At 39.0% G+C, this 22,005-nt stretch overlaps 1 protein-coding gene across 1 annotated transcript in view; it reads right to left on the bottom strand.

Annotated features, from left to right (window-relative positions):
- The window catches only part of MPHOSPH9 (M-phase phosphoprotein 9), a gene marked incomplete at its 5' end in the record, with an annotated part of 50,027 nt that overhangs the window by 17,313 nt on the left and 10,709 nt on the right, over nucleotides 1–22,005 (bottom strand). The window contains 8 exons of the mRNA XM_079717272.1: nucleotides 403–450; nucleotides 7,972–8,187; nucleotides 10,027–10,114; nucleotides 13,572–13,727; nucleotides 14,053–14,513; nucleotides 14,676–14,801; nucleotides 17,780–17,886; nucleotides 19,329–19,419. Coding sequence (XP_079573398.1) covers nucleotides 403–450; nucleotides 7,972–8,187; nucleotides 10,027–10,114; nucleotides 13,572–13,727; nucleotides 14,053–14,513; nucleotides 14,676–14,801; nucleotides 17,780–17,886; nucleotides 19,329–19,419 — 1,293 coding nt within the window. The remainder of the gene's footprint in view (nucleotides 1–402; nucleotides 451–7,971; nucleotides 8,188–10,026; nucleotides 10,115–13,571; nucleotides 13,728–14,052; nucleotides 14,514–14,675; nucleotides 14,802–17,779; nucleotides 17,887–19,328; nucleotides 19,420–22,005) is intronic.

Below are 22,005 nucleotides of genomic sequence, written 5' to 3'. Positions count from 1 at the left end.
AGATCCCAAACAGAGTTTTAATTAAGAATTTAACATAATTAACTCAACCCCACAAAAAGCTAATGTTTTGAAAAACGAAACCTTATATTTAAACAGCATTAAATAATTATTTGCATTTGTATGGCATTTTATCCTCTTCTAAAAATTTCATCCCATCTCAAATGCAACAGCCATTCAATAAATATTTGTTAAATTAACAAATTCAACAAATTTGTGAGTTAAATGGGCAGATATTTGAAAATAAGGAAAGTGACACAAGAGGATAAGTGAGCGGTCTAGTTCAAATAGCCAGATGGGGAGAGAGGAGGGGAAGAGAAAGGGAGGAAGGGTCAGATCTCTCGACTTCCAAACTAATGCTTTTGCCCCGACAGGAAGTTCAGAACATGAATGATCAACTGTTACCTTTACTCTTTCGTGTTCTTTTCCAAGGGACTCATACTCTCCTAAAAGCTACAAGGAAAAACAAAGAATTGCACCACAAAATTAAATATTATAATATCAACGGAGGGACAGCCTGTAAAATAACTGCCCTTACTCTTCAAAGATGCCAGTGTCATGAAAGAAAAACGTTAACACATTGTTTCAGATTAAAGGCAACTAAAGAGATAAGTGAATGGATCCTGGACTGAGGAAAAAGGTGACATAAAGGAACAATCTGGATATGGACTGCATCAGTATTAGATTTCTTTATTTGGATAATTTTTCTGTGACTATGGATGTATTTCTTAGGAAACACATACCAAAAGTATACAGGTACCGGGGCTCTATGTCTACAACTTACTCTCAAATGGTTCAAGGGGAAAAAAAAAAAAAAAAACATATATATATATGTATGTGTGTGAAAATATATATATATGTGACATGATAAAGCAAATATGGCAAAATGTTAACTGGTGATCCTAGGATATAGGAGTATGACAGTTCTTGCAAGTTTTCTGTAGATTTGAATTTATTTCAAAATAGAAAGTAAAACAAATAATTTATTTCAGTCAGTGCCCTTTAAGTAAGCAGTATTTGAAAAGATTAAAATGTATTTGCATTGTTCTCTTTGGAATTGTTGCACACTACCTTTTGTTAAGTTAGTTCCACAGAGTAAAGGAACAATCCCCAAAGTCTAATATAATTAGGTAATTTATTCAAAAATACATAAGTGAGACTTCTGGTGAAAGAAGAGAGATTCATCACAGGATATTCTTTTTATCCAGAGATCCCACTAAATTAACAATGAAGCATTTAAAGAGAAAACAAAAGAGGTAACAGCAACGAGTGAGAGATTTCAATGAAGATGCAACAAGGCCACAACTTCCAGAGTCTGAATACAGGATGCTGATGGCAAGTAGGCTGATCTCTTCATAACCCTGAGAGGCTCACAGCTTGAACCCCAGGTTCAGTGGTGGGCAGGGCTGAAGCACAGGGCTGACCACAGGAAACTGGTTCAAAGTCCTGGGTTAGAGCCCAGGGCCTCTTCCCGTCCCATACAGCAGTGGACTGTTCAGCCAGGCAATAGGGCACAGAAGACACGACTGTGAGAGAAAAATGCAACTTTGGAAACACAAGTATGATAGCAGGGTGTGAGGAGGAGGCAAAGAGACAAAGAGAAAATGACTAAGGAAAAGTCTTCAAAAAAAAAAAAAAAAAAAAACCCACTTGACTCTCCCCTCCCTCACTGCCACCAGAGCCTGGCTGATAGGTTCCAGACAAGAAACCGGAAGACTTTCCTTTGGGAAAACTGAACAACCCCAGAAAAAAAGACACATTCACACCTGGAGGTTCCCTAACCAAATGCCTGGTGCATCACTTACAACTGCTTTTAAGTGAAGGTACCAGGAAGTAAGTCCCATCTGTGCACACAGAGTCTCCAAATAGCTTTTTACTGCCTCCCTCTTAAATGTGAACCTACCAAAGAACCAACATTTGAAAAAAAAAATTCCATATGAAACAGACTTCAAATCAAAATGAAAGGTTAACTTAGAAGAAATAATGAACCAAATCTAAAGGAAAGTATCAAAAGAAAGCTATTATTGGGACCTCCTTGGTGGTCCAGTGGTAAAGAATCCGCCTTACAATGCAGGGGATGTGGGTTCGATCCCTGGTCAGGGAACTAAGGTCCCACATGCCACGGGGCAACTAAGCCCACGTGCCACAACTACTGAGCTCATGTGCCTCAACTAGAGCCCACATGCCTCAAACTACAGAGCCCATGTGCTCTGGAACCCAACGCGCCACAACTAGAGAAGAGAAAACCCACACACCACAACTAGAGAGAAGCCCATGCACCACAACAAATGATCCCACATGCCTCAGAGATCCTGTGTGCCGCAACTAAGACCCAATGCAGCCAAAAATAAATAATAAATCTTTTTTTAAAAAGAAAGCTATTATTAATATCCTCAGAGAAATAACAATGTTATAGTCACAAAACAAGAACAGAAAGCTTTGAAAAACTAGCAATCAGAGAATAAAGAGCTCTTAGTAAAAATGAGAAAAGACATAATTAATACTAAGACTGGAAGATAAAGGACAAAGAGGTCTTGATGAACACTAAAACATAAATAAGTCTTAGAGAATCAACCCATGCAATACAACATCTACTCATAAAAGTTCCAGAGAAAGAGAAGAGAGAGAGGCAGGAAATTAATAGAGAAATAATATCAGCAAGTTTTGTAGAACTAAAAGACATTAATTTCCAGATTGGAAGAATCTATGCCCCAAACACTGTTATGGACTATCAGAATACCAGGGATAAAAAGAAGATGCTAGAAAGCTTCCAGAAGGCTAGTCATGAAAGGCACTGTGGCTGTCAGGAAGCTCTTTCAGGACGCCTGTCCTTGGTACTCAGCCATTATGCTGCAAAGAAGCCCAAATGAGGCCACATGGGAGGAAACATGGAAAGAACTGCAGTCTTAGTCAACAGCCATCATCAAAGGCCCCAGCTTCTGAGTTTCCAGCTAAGGTCCCAGATAATGCTGGGCCAAGATAAGCTGCCCCTGTTAAGCCCAGTCCAAGTTCCTAGACCACCGAGCCCATGAGGAGAATATGTCCAGTTTGGAGGTCATTTGTTTTGCAGCTCTGGTAACTGCAACAATACCCCAGAGGTACTTGCACACATTGGCACAGGAGGTATATATAGGAATGGTCATGGTAGTGTGGCTCATAACAGCAACAAAAAGAAACTGGAAGCAGGAAAATGGATAAATAAATTGTGGAATATTCACACAATGGAATACTACACAGGGATGAAAACAAGTGAATTAGTGCTGTATGTATCAGCTTGGATAAGGCTTACAAAGGAAAAACAGTTTCAGAACAGTAAATACAGTATGATAGCATTTATAGTTTTAAGATATGCCAAACAAACAACACTGACTAAGCAACCATACAAACATGATGATACAAAGACAGACATGGGAATGACATTCACACCATTCAGACCGATTACTTCTAAGAAGGCAGAGGTGATCAGAAAAGGTACATGGAGGGCCTCAACGGCATCTACAGTATTTTAATTCCTAAGGTGGGTGGTGGGTCAGTCTACATGTATTTGTTATATTATTCTTTATACCTTTGTATATACCAGAAATATTTCACATACAAATGTTTAAATAAAAAAGAATAAAAACTACATGTATCAACACGGCCAATCTTAGAAACAATGTTGAGAGAAAAACAGGTGCTAGAAGGATACAGTGCAATACAATTCACATATGGTTTACGAACATACGAAACATTACTATATATTGTTTAAAACAACGTGCATATACAGTAGAAGTAAAAAGAACAGAGTGGGGATAACCAAGAGCACATTTAGCACAGCAGGCGCCTCTAGGGTGGGAGAGAGAGGAATAGAAGAGGGTCTTTCAACAGTATCTACGGTTGGCCAGTATATGGGGATTTAATGCATTACTCTATACCTTTCTGTGTGCTTAAAATATTTGACATGATTAATGTGGAAAAAGTCAGTGCTATCCCTGGAAATAGTCACGCAATTTCAGCTGAAAACAACATTCTACCTATCCTTTGCGCTTCACTGCTACTCAAACGATCGGTTTTTAATTAAAAACAATGACATCCCAGAAGCAATGAACATACCTAGATCTTAAGTTTCTAAATACCATCTTCCACTTAAAGGAACCAGGGCTCTGGGGAAAAATGACTGACTTAGGGCCGGGGCTAGAAAAGTACAAGATGGGCCTGGAACATCTGGCTGTGGCAGGAAGTCTAGAATGACGGGAACCTGTCAGAAGGCCACAGAAGCCAGCTTCACACGTACCCCTCAGGCCAAAGCATCAAAATAATAAACAGAGTAAAAAAGACTACCTCACTGAATAAAATAAGAATCCATGAGTCCACGCTGATAAGCAGAAATAAAAAAGGAGGACTACTCCCTGCAGTAAAATGTAGAGGGAATCATAGAGATAGAAAAAACACCATTTGGCAGCCGCCACAGTAATTAGTGGTTTCAGGCAAGACACATCAGGGCATGCTACAGCTAGTGGGTAAAAGTTTGATGAGAAAAACATGATTTACAGAGCCTTAAATTACTCTCTCATAAGTTACATGTTAACTGCAGTGGGGGAGAAGCAGGGTATAACTTCACAGTGGAGACCCACAGCAAACCCCACCTTCACCAAGTGGCTGGAGTTGACACCCACACAGTTCACACGTGCCTCCTAACAGGAAGTGCTAAGAGGGGCTCCTGTGCATCACGACAACCCAATCTAACTGTGAAGAAACACACACCCAAACTAAGGACCATTCCACAATGTGCTGGCCAACGAACTCTCTGCGATGACGGATGCAGTCCCCCCACGCTGCCCGACACCACAGCCACTACCTACGTGTGACCGCTGAGCACTTGAAATGTGGACAGTGCAACTGGGGAACTGAACTGTTTATTTTACTTAATTGTAATCAGTGTAAAGTTAAATAGTCACATGTGGCTACAGGCTACCATGTTAGAAGGCGTAGTTCCATAAAATAATTAGTCTATGATCTTCAAAGAGTTTTAAGGTTATAAAAGACAGAAAAACTGAGGATCTGCTCTAGGTTAAAGGAGATAAAAGAGATGTGACAACTCAATGCAACATGTAGTCCTGGATCGGATCCCGAACAAGGGAAAAAAAGTTTCTTTTGGTATAAGGAATACTTGTGGTATAATTTGCAAAAAATTGAATGGCATGTATAAATTAGATTACTATATTAATGTTAATTTCCTAATTTTGCTATGGTTATATAAAAGACTGCCCTTGTTTTTAAGAAATAGACGTTGAAGTATTTAGAGATAAAGATGCATTATATCTCTAACTTACTCTAAAAAAGTTTGGAAAAAAAATTTTTTTTTTTAAATCTTTAAACTATATGTGGACCGAATGATAAAGCACATATTATAAAATGTTAACTTTCAGAATCTAGGTGAAGGGTATATGAAAATTATTCACCAATTTTTGCAAGTTTCTGTAGGTCTGATGTTAAGAAGTACAAGTTTTAAAAACCAGGAGCTCATGTACTCACATACACTAAAATTACACTATTAATGTGTATGAATGAGAACAGTAATAACCGAACCATGTAGAGTTCTAATCAAATATGGCACACCGAATGGAGTGTTCATATGCACTCCCTCCTGAAACTTTACTAAAATGACTATAAAGGAATAAAAAACATAGGGCTTGCTGGTATGATATGCCCAAAATGGTACTTTACCTCTGTGATTTTCCTCCTAATAACCTTAGTCTAATCATGAGAAAAATATTAGACAAATCCCAAGGGACATACTGCAAAATACCTGCCCAGTTCTCCTCAAAACTGTCAAGATCATGAAAAACAGGAAAAGTCTGAGAAACTGTCACAGCCAAGAGGAGCCTAGGAAGCCATGAAGACTACATGTAATCTGGTCTCCTAGAGGGAGTCCTGGAGCAGAAAAAGAACATTAGGAAAAAAGCAAGGAAATCTGAATAAACTGTGGTGTTTACTTAATAATAATGTATCAATATTGGCTCATTGGGACTTCCCTGGTGGTCCAGTGGATAAGACTCCCCGCTCTCAATGCAGGGGGCCTGGGTTAGATCCCTGGTCGGGGAACTAGATCCCACATGCATGCTGTAACCAAGAGTCCGCACGCCTCAACTTAGAAGGCTGCATGTGGCAACTAAGACCCGGAGCAGCCAAAATAAACAAACATTTAAAAAAAAATGGCTCATTAATTGTGGCCAAGGTATCGTACTAATGCAAGATGTTAATAACAGGGGAAATGGTGTGGGGCACATGGGAACACTCCACTATCTCCTCAATTTTTCTGTAATTCTAACTGTTCTAAAAAATATTTTTTAAAAAGTAAAGTGTGACTGCAACTATAAAAGTTTTCAGATATGGAAGGCCTCAAAATTTGTCTCTTATGCCTTCTTTTTCTCAGGAGATGTACTCTAGCAAAACAGAGTTAAACCAAGAAAGAAGATATAGAATCCACACAAAAGGACAGATTCAATACAGAAAAGAAGCGAAGACAATTCCCAGGATGATGACAAAGGCAAGTCCTAGAAATCTGTGTATCAGACCTCGAGGGCAATCAGTTCAGACTGAAGCAAGGATACTGGGGAGGCTAGAGGAAAGGAAGTTCTATGCATGTAAAAAAACTAAGCAAGCAGATAAAGAGACAAGGCAATTATTAAGTCTAGGAAAAATAAAAGTTGTAAGAGAAAGGAAATGCAATCACTGAACACTGCAGCTTAGCTTTGAAAAATATCTGCACAGACATAAGAAACACTGAATTCTGATTCATTTATAAATGATAATATATCATATTTAAAGTCTAAGACACCACTAACTAGAAATCATGCTATTTAATATTATTTACTAAAATACTAAGAGGAAAAAGTGCTGCCAATTAAAATATGACACTATAAAGATGCATTCCAATTTCTGAGTTGTTCAAATGTAAAAGAATAAGCTTCGGGCTTCCCTGGTGGCACAGTGGTTGAGAGTCCGCCTGCCGATACAGGGGACACGGGTTCGTGCCCTGGTCTGGGAAGATCCTACATGCCACGGAGCGGCTGGGCCCATGAGCCATGGCCGCTGAGCCTGCGCATCCGGAGCCTGTGCTCCACAACGGGAGAGGCCACGACAGTGAGAGGCCCGCGTACCGCAAAAAAAAAAAAGAATAAGCTTCTCAGAATCAATTTAATACATCAAGCACAGTGGAAAGAGAGGGGGAGTGTTTGTTTGGGGAGCAAATGGTATAAGAAAGCTACACTGTGACCTTGCACAGAGGGTAGTCTATATATAATGTCTGAAACTGATGGGGATAAAAAAAGAGCAATGTAAGTTTGTTACTTAGAAACATGGAGCAAAACTTTAGAAGGAATGGCCAAAAGAGCTGAAAATAATGGCTTCTAGGGTAGAGGACTCCAAGATAGGGAGAGGTGAAGAAGATTGCTGTTTCTCATTTGATATTTGACCATTTAAACCATTTACATGTATTACCTTCATGAAAATAAATTTTAAAAAACAAAGCAGCAAGAATCAAATCTAAAGCTATCAGGAAGAAAATATCAACAGCCGAAATACTTTCAGATTTTACTTTTAAAAAACAAAACCTAAAACCTAATCCAGTTTCAATGTTATACAAATCTAAATTTTAAGTGAAATTAAATCAAAATGAAAAATTTTATCAAGCCTGTTCTAAATCTGGTCCGTTGTACCTGCCAGACACACAGATGTTGATTTAAGATAGCTCAAAGGCTGCCCTGCTAGAGACAGAAAGGCGTGGGAGTGACACCATAGTTCTGAAAGCCCTGACTTCCTGCTTTAAGGTAAGACCCAACTAACTCGATCAGAAAAGTACACGTATATTTGCAGCTACAGCAAAGTTACGTAAAATGAAAATAAATGTGGAAAAAATCATAATAGCTTGTAACACTACAATATCTGAAATTACTTTTAGCCAACCATGTCACTGAGTTACTTGTCACTTACATCTTGAAACATTTTATTTTCTTGTTTTAGTCTTGCTTCTTTATCATCTGAGAGTTTGTAAGCATTCTCAAATGCCTCTTCTAAATCCTGAAGTCTAGATTTCAGTCGAATGATGGTATTGTCTTTTTCTTTATTACTCGTTCTCATTTCCTCAATTCGTTCCTGCAAAATTTTGGAGGCACTGCTGGCTGCACTGAAGCGTTCTCTAAGATCACTCTACAAAACAAAGACAAGGATAATACACTGTTTTTAATAATAATAAAAAAAATAGATGTCTCAATAGCAGCTAATAATCTGTGGACATTAAATATAAAAGAAAAGTAATAAAACAAAACACATAAATGGAAATGAACAAATTTGATATTCTGTTATATCCCGGGATGGAGACTAGAAAGGATTACCCTATAGAATAATACACAGAAAACCACTGTCTGAGGCATTCTGATTCCAGGACTCACCTGTAGATGACTTTAATGAGGAAAAAATAACCATGGCTATTAGGGAAATGATTCCAAAAGCATAGCTGGAATTTGTTGCCCCACACTGATATTTAGAGGGGAAAAAAAGCATTTCTTACCCTATTCTCTCACTTACAATGAAAATAAAAGAGAAAATTCAAAACATCTGATATGTTAATATTCATTCAACAATCATTAATTGCAAATCCACTAGATGGCAGGCACTAGGGTGCTAGAAATGTAAGATTAACAAGAGGACTTCCCTGGTGGAGCAGTGGTTAAGAATCACCTGCCACTGCAGGGGACACGGGTTCAAGCCCTGGTCCGGGAAGATCCCACATGCCACGGAGCAACTAAGCCCCTGTGCCACAACTACTGAGCCTGCGCTCTAGAGCCACAACTACTGACCCCGTGTGCCACAACTACTGAAGCCCATGCGCCTAGAACCCGTGTTTCACCTCAATGAGAAGCCCACACACCACAATGAAGAGTAGCCCCTGCTCACCGCAACTAGAGAAAGCCCGTGGGCAGCGAAAGACCCAGCATGGCCAAAAATAGATAAATTAATTGATTAAAATTTTTTTAAAAAAAGATCAACAAGAAAGGTCCCTGACTTCATAAAGTTTATGGTTTAGAAGGAGACAAAGATAACTTCAAAAAACATCAAAACTATCCTGGTTTCAGCATCAAAAAACAACAAACAAAAAACCCATCAAAGACAAAGAAACAATGTCTAGAATAAAACTGGCATTTTACAGAAAACACTGTTTGTAAAATTATGCACAGAAGAATAAAACTTGGTAATGCATGGGAAAGAAAAGTTATTTAAGAGGAAAGGTTAAGCATTCCTAGTTATACACCCAAGAAAGCTGAAAATGCATCCACATAAAATCTTGAAAATATAAATGTTCGTAGCACTATCATTCATAATAGCCAAAAAGTGAAAATAACCCAAACATCCGTCACCTGATGGATGGATAAACAAAATGTGGTGTATCCATACTACAGAATATTATTCCGCTATAAAAAAGAGTGAAGTCCTGGTCCGTGCTACACTATGGATGAACCTTGAAAACCTGATGCTCAGTGAAGGCAGCCAGACACACAAGGTCACATATGGTTTTATTCCGTTGACATCAAATACCCAGAATAGGTAAACCCATAGAAACGGAAAGCAGAGCAGTGGTTGCTCATGGCTGAGAAGAGCATGTAATGGGGGGAGATGGCTAAGAGGTTTGGGGTTTCTTTCTGAGTGAGAAAAAAGCTCTAAAATTAATTGTGGTGATAGTCGCACAAATTTGTGAATATACTAAAGACCACTGAATTATACACTCTAGAAGGATGAGTTTTATGATATGCAAATTATATCCCAAATAAAAAATAAAGTTTTTCGAGGGTAAAAGTTTATAGTATCATATGAAGCCAGCAGCATTCAAAATATAAACGTAACAATAAAACATCCTAAAGGAGAAGACAAGCAACATATAACCAATGTTTTTATAAAACTGTTCATTCGTCTCTAAAGTTCAATTAATAAAAAAGCTTATATTTTTAACATTAAGCCACTAGAACAACAAAAAATAGAGTACTTACTTACCACTTCTATTTCCAGCAAGTTATTCTTATTTTCAAGTGTTCTCACACGACTAGTAGCTTCATTCAGAGCACTATCTAACTGGCCACATCTAAAAACCATATATTGAAACAAAACAATCAAAGACAAGATCCTTCCTCTTAAAAGTATTATAAAAATCTAACTGATTCTACAATATATTAGGTAAAACAAATTTTCCAATGTTAGCCAAGACTAAGGATGCCATTTTAGTAAAATATATCCAATGAACCTGATATTATAGTATCCGGAAAAAATTAAAAATGATATGAAAAGATCCCTAACAAGTATTAGGTGAACAAAGCAAGATATGAGCAGGTATTTGTACATTCACATTCATAGCAGCATAAATTCACAATAGCCAAAAGATGGAAGCAACCTAAGTGTCCACCAAGGGATGAATGGATATAAACAAAATGCAGTGTGTGTGTGTGTGTGTGTGTGTGTATGTGGTGTGGTGTGTACAATGAAGTATTATTCAATGTTAAAAAGGAAAGAAATTCTGACACATGCTACAACATGGAGGAACGTCAAGGACATTATGCTGAGTGAAATAAACCAGACACAAAAGGACAAACACTGTGATTCCATTTATACAAGGTACCCAGAAGCATCAAATAGAGACAAAGTAGAATGATGGTTGCCAGGGGCTGGAGGGAGGGGGTAATGGGGAGTTATTGTTTAATGGGTATAGAACGACAGTCCTGCAAGATAAAAAAAAGTTCCAGAAATGGATACTGGTGACAGTAGCACAGCAATGTGAATGGACAATGCCAGTGAACTGTAAACTTAAAAATAGTTAAAATGGTAGATTCTGTCATTTTATCACATTAAAAAATAAAAATTAAATATGCAAGATATAGAAAACTGCATAAAATAACTTGATCTATGAAGAAATATATATGTATATGCATTATAATTTCTGGAGGGATGCAAAAAATTAAGTCTAGGATGTGAAAACAGAAGATGGGGTAGAAAGACTTCATAATAAATCCTTCTGTACTATTTCAAATCAGCATGAATGTTATTCTTATAATTAAAGACTTTCTTTGTAAAGTTAATTACCATAGAACCTCAAAATAAGAAAATACAAGGAAGAATTTGGTCACCATTTTGAATCAGTGTTCAATGATGTGTTGTGAATAAAAGCTAATATTTATTCAGCACTGACTACACACTCAGTCTTTGTGAAGCACTTTGCACTCATCCTCACAATCCTCTGAGTTAGGATTGTCATCATTCCCATTTTACAGATGAGAATACAGAGACAGAGAAGTTAAGTTCCTCCAGAGTCACACTGGGATTCTAAGCCAGGCAGTCTGGCTCCAGAGTCATGCTCCTACCCACTACGCATTAATGCCTTGCAGAAAGGAAACACTGATGAAACTGTTCTTGAAACAAAGATCACTAAATAGTCAGGTGTTGCTGTGTTGTTATTTTTCTGTTGTAATTACCTCACTGATTCCGGTATGCCAGAGATCTCATCCCCCAAGTTGCAATTGTGTGACAATATAAGTGTTAATGGTCCCATCTGCAATAGCAGTGGGATTCCCCAATTTGCAATTGTGAAATTTGAAAAAAAATTGCTGTGTATACTGACAACATAATATTGGTTTTTGTCTTAGGTAAATCGTTTTTCCAGTTCTAAATAACTGCAACTTCTCATTTTGTTTCTACTGTCCTCTGTAACACAGTTTTATATGGTAGAGGCCGAATCAAGCCCTGTAGGGGTGCTGGTAGGAGAAAATGACGCGTTGCTCTTCATTTGCACGCTATCAATACATTTACTCCACTACCTAGATTGCTGCTGTTACTCTTATAACACGACCACTTATTTAAAACCCTGACTTCCAATTTGCTCCTCCTACATTCTCCCACTGCTCCGTGTGCTCTAGCAGCTTCTAGACATGAAGATGTTTTAATTAGCTCCCCTTCTTTGGCACCCCGTCTTTGACCCAACAAGGTCTACTGGTCGGCGTCTTTCAGACTTCTGTTTTCTAACAGGAAGTACCTGTGGTCATCTGTGACTTCTTAAAAAACAAAATAAAACAAAAATAAGAACAAACTTCCCCCAGCCTGGTATCTACTCTTTTCTTTTTGTCCTAGAAAACCTAAAACTGGCCTTTTTTCCTGGCTCTTTTCAAACTACTTCTCTGCCATTGTACCCCCATCGCCACCACCAACAGCAAAATGGAAGCTATAGAAACGATCAGGATTAAGACAGCATGTTAACTACCACAGCAACCACACACTAGTATAAAAGATAGTTTTCCCGACTTCCCTGGTGGCGCAGCGGTTAAGAATCCAACTGCCAATGCAGGGGACATGGGTTCATAGCCCTGGTCCAGGAAGATCCCACATGCCGCGGAGCAACTGAGCCCGTGAGCCACAACTACTGAGCCTGCGCTCTAGAGCCCGTGAGCCACAACTACTGAGCCCACGTGCCTGGAGCCCTTGCTCCACAACAAGAAAAGCCACTGCAATGAAAAGGCTGCGCACCGCAACAAAGACCCAACACAGCCAAAGAGATAAATAGATAAATAAATAAAAGCTAGTTTTCCTAGAATTCTCCAAATTAAACTGTTAACTGGATCAGATTTCAGTTCCCTCCTAATCTTTTCTCAAGGGGTTTTGTCTTTTTTGCCCTAGAGAAGACTTTGTTGTCACCTAGACTCTACCAGTTTTCAATCTGTTTAATACCATTTGTAAAGTATGTTGCAAGTACGCTGTTACTTTTTTAGTTTTTTTTTTGGCCATGCCACATGGCATGTGGGATCTTAGTTCCTTGACCAAGGATCGAACCCGAGCCACCTGCAGTGGAAGCGTGGAGTCTTAAATTAACCACTGGACAGCCAGAGAAGTCCCTCAAGTACGCTGTTATTAACACTAGTAAAAGCATCAAATTTTGTAAATGATTCTCTCTCTCTAAAATAAGTGGAAAGCTATCCCTAGTATAAGACCATTCTCCCCTGTGTGTCTATGGTTTTTTTGAATGAGATAACTGTTTCCACAGGTTCATGAGTGTCTGGGTTAAAGTTATGCATTTCTGGGTATGAAGAAAGGTTGAGAACTGCCCCAGGACATCAATAATAGACTTATTAGGGAATCGGTAGAGCATTAATCCTCCCATAAATGACATTCCTTTACATACACAAAATCTGCTCAACTATCTCAGTATTTCGCCCACAAAAAACAAATGTCCTCATCAATTATCAGTGTTTTGTAAGAGGATGGCTCAAATCTTTATTTTTTGGCTGCACCCACGGCTTGTAGGATTTTAGTTCCCCAACCAGGGATTGAACCCGGGCCCTAAGCAGTGACAGCAAGGAGTCCTAACCACTGGACTGCCAGGGAATTCCCTCAAATCTTTAAAAATACTTACTTAGGCAAACAGGTTTCTTTGTGAAAAATTTCAAATCTAAAGCACACGTTTTCAAAGTGTTTTAACATCACAATATGTTATACTTTGGGGAAAATAATATATCCAAGTTGGAGAAACACTAACTTTACAGTTAAATTATAAGTCTTACCTGTCTACAAGAATTTGATTGGTTTTCTTCCAATCTTCAACTGCAGGAATTTCTCTTGCCTCCAGTTTCTGTTTCAAACTATTTATTTCTGACTCATAATAAGCTCGAAGATCTGCGATGTGTCGAGCATGCTTTTCCTTCAGGTTCTGCCTAACCCTGTTGGTGAGAGGAAAAAACATCATTTAGAAAGCATCTCCTCACTATCTTGATAAGAAAAACCAAGAACATAATGATTCTCATACACAAAAATACAGCCTTTTTCCTTTATACACCCACAGAAAATATAATAGATTAATACACAAGATGACAATAAAGCAAAAAAAAAAAAGACATTATTTTTTAGATGGTCTACCTTATAAACATTATATTATCTTTTTAATTTTTTATACATTACTGAAGTTCAATAAAAACAATTCCCATAATTCAAGCAGACATCATAAAAAACCTATTGACATTACAAGCCATTCACTGAAATACATACTTAGACAATATCACAGGATCTTCCAGGGACGTCAGTGAAATGCATTCTGGGACACCACTGGCTGTACCTGGAAGCTGGGACTGACTGACTGAGGCAAAAGGTACCAGGCCAGTGTTTTCTTCATCTACACTGTTGACTGAGATGTCGTTACTACCAATAGTATATACTGCAGGAAACGTGGAACTGGTCCTACTTTCATTTTGGAATGCATGATTTTTCCAAGAGTCCACTGGAGAAACTTTTGTATTTGAAGGATATTTTGGGAATCCAGGTAACTGAGATGTAACATGACTTGCTTGTGAAAACGAGTCTATGTCAGAGTGACTAGCCATACTAGGTTCTAGAACAGAGTCCGGTGAGAAGGATATTCTGTCATCAAGGGCATTCAAAAAGCCACGTGGCTGAATCCCTGAAATCTGCTGACTTGGCTTCAGGTGTAATGTTGGGTCTAGAGTCAGTACCTAGAAAAAAGACAGACAACAGTAAGCTCTCGCCCTCTGTACTCAGTTTTTGTTTTCAAGTGAGTAGGCTTTAGATCTCCTAGGGAAAAGGAAGCTCAAGATGAGAGTTAAGAGTCATGAATCATCTTTCATTGTCACTCAGCAGAGTGCTGTCAACTTTACCTCCGGTGGATGATTTGGGTTGGAAGCAGAAGGGAGATTCCTCTCAGGTAACTGCTTGTTTTCCCTCTGTTTTTTATAATAAATATCCTTCAGTGATGGTAGCTTCATCTCATTACTAGTATTAGACTTAAAGATACGAAACAAAATTATTTAAATATTATCAACGAATCAATGACGAAAAAAGTTTACTTTCCTGATATCAAGATCAGTACCATAAAAAGATTTTTGAAAAATTTAAAATAAACTGAGATGCCAGACTGCCAGATTTGTAATAAGAGTTTGGAAGTCATTACCTATTATGAGGCTCCCTCAGAATGAAAAAATTTTCATACCCTCTAACAATAAATATTAAGGGGATAATTTAAACCTAAGATATTTAGCAGCCTAAGAACACTTCCAAAGAATAAAATCCTTGGTAATCTCCTTACTCAAAATAAGAACCGAGTTTTGAGGTAAGAAAAGACTTCATAATGAGTGAAGGAAGCAGGGCAAGAAAACTTCTGGCCAGATTAATTTCCTGTGACCCAAAGGGACAGGTGTCGAAAGGTGGAGTTCCCCAGCTCTGTAGTTATATTCGTGTTTAAGAGTTGGCAGACAACAAGAAGTGTTAAGAAAGAAGTTACCCAATGAAAATAAGACCCCTTTTTAATTAGTAAAATAAGAAGATATGGGGACTTCCCTGGTGGCACAGTGGATAGGACTCCTCACTCCCAATGCAAGGGGCCCAGGTTTGATCCCTGGTCGAGGAACTAGATCCCACATGCATGCCGCAACTAAGAGTTTGCATACCACAACTAAGGAGCCCATATGCCGTAACTCAGACCCCACACAACCAAATAAATAAATAAATATTTTTTTTTTAAAAAAAAGAAGAAGATACAATCCTAACTTCTACAGCTGAAATCAGGGCTTTGCTACACTGGAAGTGTTACAAACCTAAACTCCAAATACTAAAACACTGGGCTTAAATTATTTCAATGTGGGACTTATTGTAGGGCGTGACAGGGGTACCATTGAACCCTGGGCCTCAAATTTAAACCGTGGACATTCTCTCAAATGAGAGTACAGATCGAGCGAGAGATACATTGAAAGCACTGAAAGAACACATTCGTCCTAGAGCTTTAAACTTTTAAACTGTCCCATTTCCAGACCCTACATAGACAGGCTGCGGAGCACCAGGAACTAATGTTTTTTTCAATAAACTCTATAACTAGCTTGTGAAAAAGACAATTAGTTATACTTTTTGTGTGTGCATTAAAGGCATTAATTTGTTAAATGTAAACCCTTAAAATTTACCACAATTTCTATAATCCTGCTTTGAAATTTTACTTTTTATACACCAACAACCTGGAAGCCTTTTCAGGCACTGAAATCTATGCCAAGCAGCAGCTCTTGGACTATGGCTACAGCCTGAGGAAGGAATCCTGCCCTGGGTGAACAGTTGCAACTATTCTATTGACAGCTCACTGTAATACAAGGTAATATTTTTCACCACCTCTTTTTTTTTTTTTTTTTGGTGTGCCGAGTGGCTTGTGGGATGTTAGTTCCCCGACCAGGGACTGAACCCAGGCCCTCGGCAGTGAGGGCTCAGAGTCCCAACCACTGGACTGCCAGGGAGTTTCCTTTTCACCACTTTTATGATTTCTCTTCTTGTCATATTTTAACATCTCTGAAGTGAGGATGTCTCTTGTAATTAACAGCATCTTACAAATGCCTTTGGTCAAGTAGCAGCTGTGACATAATTGTCACTGCCTGCTCATAAGCAAATAAAAAAGCTTTCAAAATTGGCCAAATAGGTGTCAGCAGCTTGGAAGAAAATCCTAGAGGCTACGCTGGAACCCCTGAGAAGCAATATTTAAGGGACAGTGAATCAGACATGTTTAGCAACATTCCCCATCTGAGAGTCAAAAGCAGGCCAGTCCTACATAACTAAGCCAGGTAAAAACTCAGCACACCAAGGCCTTTCATCCTTTTTTAAAGAAATGCCAAGTCACCAATGCTCTTGGTGGCCCAAGGGAAATGGCATGTGGAAAACACAGAAACCAACACTGACTTAAAAAGAGAGGAGTGTGGAGTGTAAGCTCCTGTAGGTAAAGAAGTTTCAACTAATTTACTTCACTTATATTATCCATAAGGATGTACGAGAATTACAGGATAAAAATATATGTTTAAGTCTACAAAATATAAATTCTAAGGGATAAGAAAGCATTGTATCCGTCTGATGGATGAATTTTTTTTCTTGGTAGAATATGAAACAGGAAGTCTTAAAATTGATGGCAACTTTATATTTTGAGTCAACAAAATATAGTGTTAATTTACTGATGTTGAAGACCAAGGAACACACACAGTGAGCCCTGTGATTGCAAAGCCCACTGAGTCTCCCAGACCCCTCAATCTCACTTCCCCCACCCTTCCTTCCTAGTGTTTATCTGTCTCTTTTTTCCTCCTTTCCTGAAGGACAGAATGCTGGTTCCCGCCCTCCCTGGGACTCCGATGTCCAAAACTACACTGGTCCCACGCTGTCTTGTCCGTCTATGCCTGTCACGCGTGTTTACAGCTCTCCTGGTTACTTTAATTGTATCTCTCCTTTCCTCCAACCTATTCTCTCATCTCCTGATCTAAACACAAGTGAGATATATACATCGATGTACACATACTGGATATTTTTATTTCTTTGCTCTCAAGTCAACAAAATATTTACATTTCTTGCTCAAAGAAAATCAAAACAGCAAATTAAATTGCTCATAATTATGATACAAACGGATCAGCGGGAGGGTGTAACAGAACAGAAAATCAAAACCACGCCTGGGAACGGGGGAAGAAGTTTATTTGTGTACCTACTATATTTAAAATAGTGGGCACAAAACCATGTCATTTAATTTCACAAAACACTAACCAGGCATTTTTAATTCCATTTTTAAGTAACGTTCCTAAGATCACATAGGCAGTGAATGACAGAGACCAAATCTGAAAGCACGCAGATATGATTTAAAGCCCATGCTTTTTTCTGTGTATCAGAAATTGAAAAATACAAACTTTGTAAATGAAATAGTGTACACAATTGTATAACAAATACACACGTGCATCGTGGGTTATTAAATTACCTGGCTTGGTGATATATCCGTGGAGGAGGCTGGAGCAAACGTCTTCTCTAAAGTCTCAGGCAAAGAGTGATACATGTCCTCCTCCTCCAGTTTCCAGTAAGTCAGTCCTAATGTGAACACATACACAGAATAGATAAGGGTGAGGAAAAAGAACAAAAATGCTTTCTAGAGTAACTTATTTCTACCTAAAGAAAATTAAACATGGGAAGTATGTGTTCTAGAATAACTTATTTTTACCTAAAGAAAATTAAATATGGGAAGTTTCTGGCTATCTGGATACAGGAAATTGAATTTGGAAGGGAAAAAATTCACATAAATGCCTTGCCATATATGAGTCCTAACTTAATGATCCAAGTATTTTAAACTGAACTATCATATTATTAAAAGTCAAGATAAATTCGTGCAATTTAAAAAATAATTTTTTAAGAGACAATTCCTTTATGCACAGTACAGACGTACATAGAAGCAATCTAAAGAATTCAATCATTCAAATCCTTATTGAGCGTTTGCTGTACCAGCTGGGGAGGAGGAGGCGTGAAGAGTGAGCCGTGAACTGTAAGTCAATCATGCAGTACACACAGCATGTCAGAAGGTGGTAAGCACTCTAGTAAAATTTAAAAAATCAGTGTAAGGGAATATGCAGTGCGTGTGGAAGGGAGCGCAGGCGCTCTTTTTGAATAGGGTGGTCAAGGCTGGCCGCGTTAGCCGTATATGAGGGAGCTCCCCCGTAAGGGGCGGGGGAGAACATTCCACATACAGGAAGCAGCCAAAGCAAAAGCCCTAAAATGAGAACTTATCTGGCATATTTGAGCAAACAGCCTCTCTACTGAAGCAGAGAAAGGGAGAGAGCAGCAGACAGTGAGGTCAAAGAGCAGAGCGAGATGTCTCGGGCCCGCAGGCCTCTGTAAGGACAGACTCCCTCCCGGCTGTTATTCTGCGGGAAGTGGAACCACCGCAGGGCTTGAGCGGAGGAGTCACAAGATCTGACCTGTCTTTAAAAAGGATCACATTGGCTACTGTGTTGAGAACAGATGGAAGCTGCAGGGGTGAAAGCAGGGAGGCTGGTTAGGAAGCTCGCGGGAACCCAGGGGACAGGTGATGGGGCTCTGGTAGGGTGAGAGCAGGAAGGTGGTGACAGGTGATCGGATCATGGTAATTTTCACAAGGCAAAGCTAATTCATCCTGAACTGGATGTGGGATTGAGGGAAAAAGGAGTCAGTATGTAAAGCCATTAAAGCTAAAATAAGCTCACCGTGGAGAGTAAAGAATGGCTTACAGACAGTTTGAATTTCTTAATTCATTTTGGAGTATCTGAAAAATGCTGAGATGATTTTTGCAGCTGTTTGAAATAACTGCAAAAGTACTTCTTTCTACCTTTACAGAACTTGTAACACAAAGTAAGGCAAGTAAGGAAGTTACAGCTACCAGAGGCACAAGACAACACATACTACTTTTACAGAAACCACTCTAATATACATGATTATCACCCTATGAGAAATGTGCACGTTATTATTTTGAAAAAAACTCCTTAGAAATATAAGTATCATACCTGTTCCTGAATCAGACATCCAACAATTTGGACTCTCATCTGGTTTGTTGAGGTAAAAAGCTCGAGAATGTGTAGCAGCAGTGAAATCAGACTACAATTCAAGAAAGAAAGCCATTAGTTGCCAGCTAAAAATCATTAGGCACAAACTGCTGACACAAAGAATAAGAGCCAGGTGTCAAACCCAGGCATAGAGAAACTTTCAGAGGTTCACAAAGAAAGAAAGCCTGGTTTTCCCCATGGTTACAAGAATTGCAAAATGACAGGAATTAACAATGAAGGATTTTCTATTCCTGTGTAATTTACAAAAGTTTGTTTTGATTCTCTGTGGAGATGAAGGAGGAAACCGGAAGCAGACATTATGAGTTCAGAAAGAAAACGTATTTATGGATTTCCCTGGCGACGCAGTGGTTAAGAATCCGCCTGCCAATGCTGGGGACACGGGTTCGAGCCCTGGTACGGGAAGATTCCACGTGCCGCGGAGCAAGTAAGCCCGTTCACCACAACTACTAAGCCTGTGCTCTAGAGTCCGCGAGCCACAACTACTGAGCCCGCGTGTCACAACTACTGAGGCCTGCGCACCTAGGGCCCGTGCTCTGCAACAAGAGAAGCCACTGCAATGAGAAGCCCGTTCACAGCAATGAAGAGTAGCCCCCACTCGCCACAACTAGAGAAAGCCCACGCACTGCAACGAAGACCCAACACAACCAAAGATAAATTAATTAAAAAAAAAAAGAAAATGTATTTATAATTTGCCATCGACTTCCAAAAGAAACTTCAAGTGCCTAGAATTAAAGTCATTTAGTATAAAAATTAGTGTAAAAGCCATAACAATTCATTTTTATCATTAAGACTACAATAAATCAACTCTGAAAACTGCATATCAATAATTAATATGAACTTTAAATAGTAGACTACATCTTATATGCAAATAATTGGTTACCAGAAAAGGCTAAAAGTGCTTACTTATCCTCAATTCTAATAAAAATTCTAAGCTAAACTCTCCTCACAATATCTCTGGCACTGTCACAAGAAATCTGTGTTTCCCCAGAGAGATATGTGATTTTCATCGGAATTTTTCTTATCAGTTTCACCACCATCAAACTTTTAATTCCTGTTAAAAAGTATTTAGCTCTATTTGCTTACAACCACCTGTGAACCCACTGCAAAAGCAAAAGCACACTAAGCTGATGCCATTCTACATACCAAGGAGGGCTTATCCCCTCAGCCTTCTGAGGCTAAACCACTTTAGCCTCCTTTTCATCAAATGTCTCTCCTAATACGCCTACCTGTTCAAATTTCTGTCGCATCTCTGTACTTAACAGACCAAGAGAAGCTGACTACAGAAGAATAAGTGAAAAATCCCAATTAAAATATTTTGACTTTTTCCTGGTTCTTTGGTGTAAACCTTAATGTGCTCAGTCGACACACGCCCCCTTGGCTGGAGGGGGCTCACCTCACACGGCTGCCTGCTGCACTCTTCTGGGCCACAAGGCATCGGCTGAAGAAAACAGGCCCGGCTTTTAAAGAACAACGAAAGTATGGTGCAAGGAAAGCCCTTCCCAAGAAGCTGGCCTCAGCCTAGCACAGGATCTTCATCAGTAACAGTCTAGCAGCATCTGAAAAACCACCATGGAGCCCACACCTGGGGATATGGTAACAGCCAGTCTGTCCCAGACAAAGGACCAAGGAAACAAAGACTGACTTGAGCTTTGGAAAATCCTTGTGCTAAACAATATCCAATTTCAAGACATGCTTCAAAATAGCTAGGACCCAAAATAAACTACCTTGTATAAAAAGAAAATTGGATCCCAAGAGAATTCTGATCATAAAGATTCCCTGGATTTAGACTGAAAATGGAAAAAAAACAGTGGGAGAAGAGAAAGGATGAACTAAAGAAGAAAGTTCCAACTTTTGTGAATCCACAGAATTTGATTCAGAATTATGCAGGTAAGAAGTGCATTTCAGGTGTGGTGTCTGATTCAATAATCACCACTACCTGAAAGCCATTTAAAACTTGGACATACCAAAGAAACTTGATTCCCCTAATGATTTAATAGCAAAAATATCTAATTCACCTTTAAAAAATAGGAAAAATAAAACTTGTCCAGAGATGATCAAAGAAAAGGAAAAATTCAAAGAGAATCATGCCCTCATCACAACTTTACCCTTTGCACAACTGACATCCCCAGAGGCAGAACGGGCTACTAGGTAGACCTATCCCCGCAAGGGCTTATTTCTCAGGCAGTGTCTCTGATCCTTCAGCTGCTTGTCTGATTCTCCACTGAATCAAGGGAGAAAATTAGGCTAGATCATTGGTTCCAAGCTTTACAGAACATAAGAATCACCTGAGGAGCTTTTAAACCACCTGATCATAGGTCACAACTGCACCAATGAAGACAGACCGCCTGGGGTGGGTGGCCAGTCATCAGTAGATTTTTAAGGCTCCTCAGGTGACTCCAATGTGCAGCAAATTCTGGAAACCACAGGGCTACACAGAACAAATACCGATCCACAGTCACAAAAGACAGTGAATCCACCAAGTTACACACCACAAATCCAAAGTTCATCAGAAGTGAAAAAGTCTCCACAAACTAAGTTTCAGTTAAGGTAAAAACAGAAAAAATGAAGCTACTATATATGAAAACATTCTCCATTTCTGCCAACCTATTCCAATGAA

The sequence above is a fragment of the Hyperoodon ampullatus genome, assembly GCF_949752795.1.
Source record: "Hyperoodon ampullatus genome assembly, chromosome: 13".
NCBI lineage: Eukaryota > Metazoa > Chordata > Mammalia > Artiodactyla > Ziphiidae > Hyperoodon > Hyperoodon ampullatus.
This window is presented reverse-complemented; position numbering and strand designations above follow the sequence as displayed.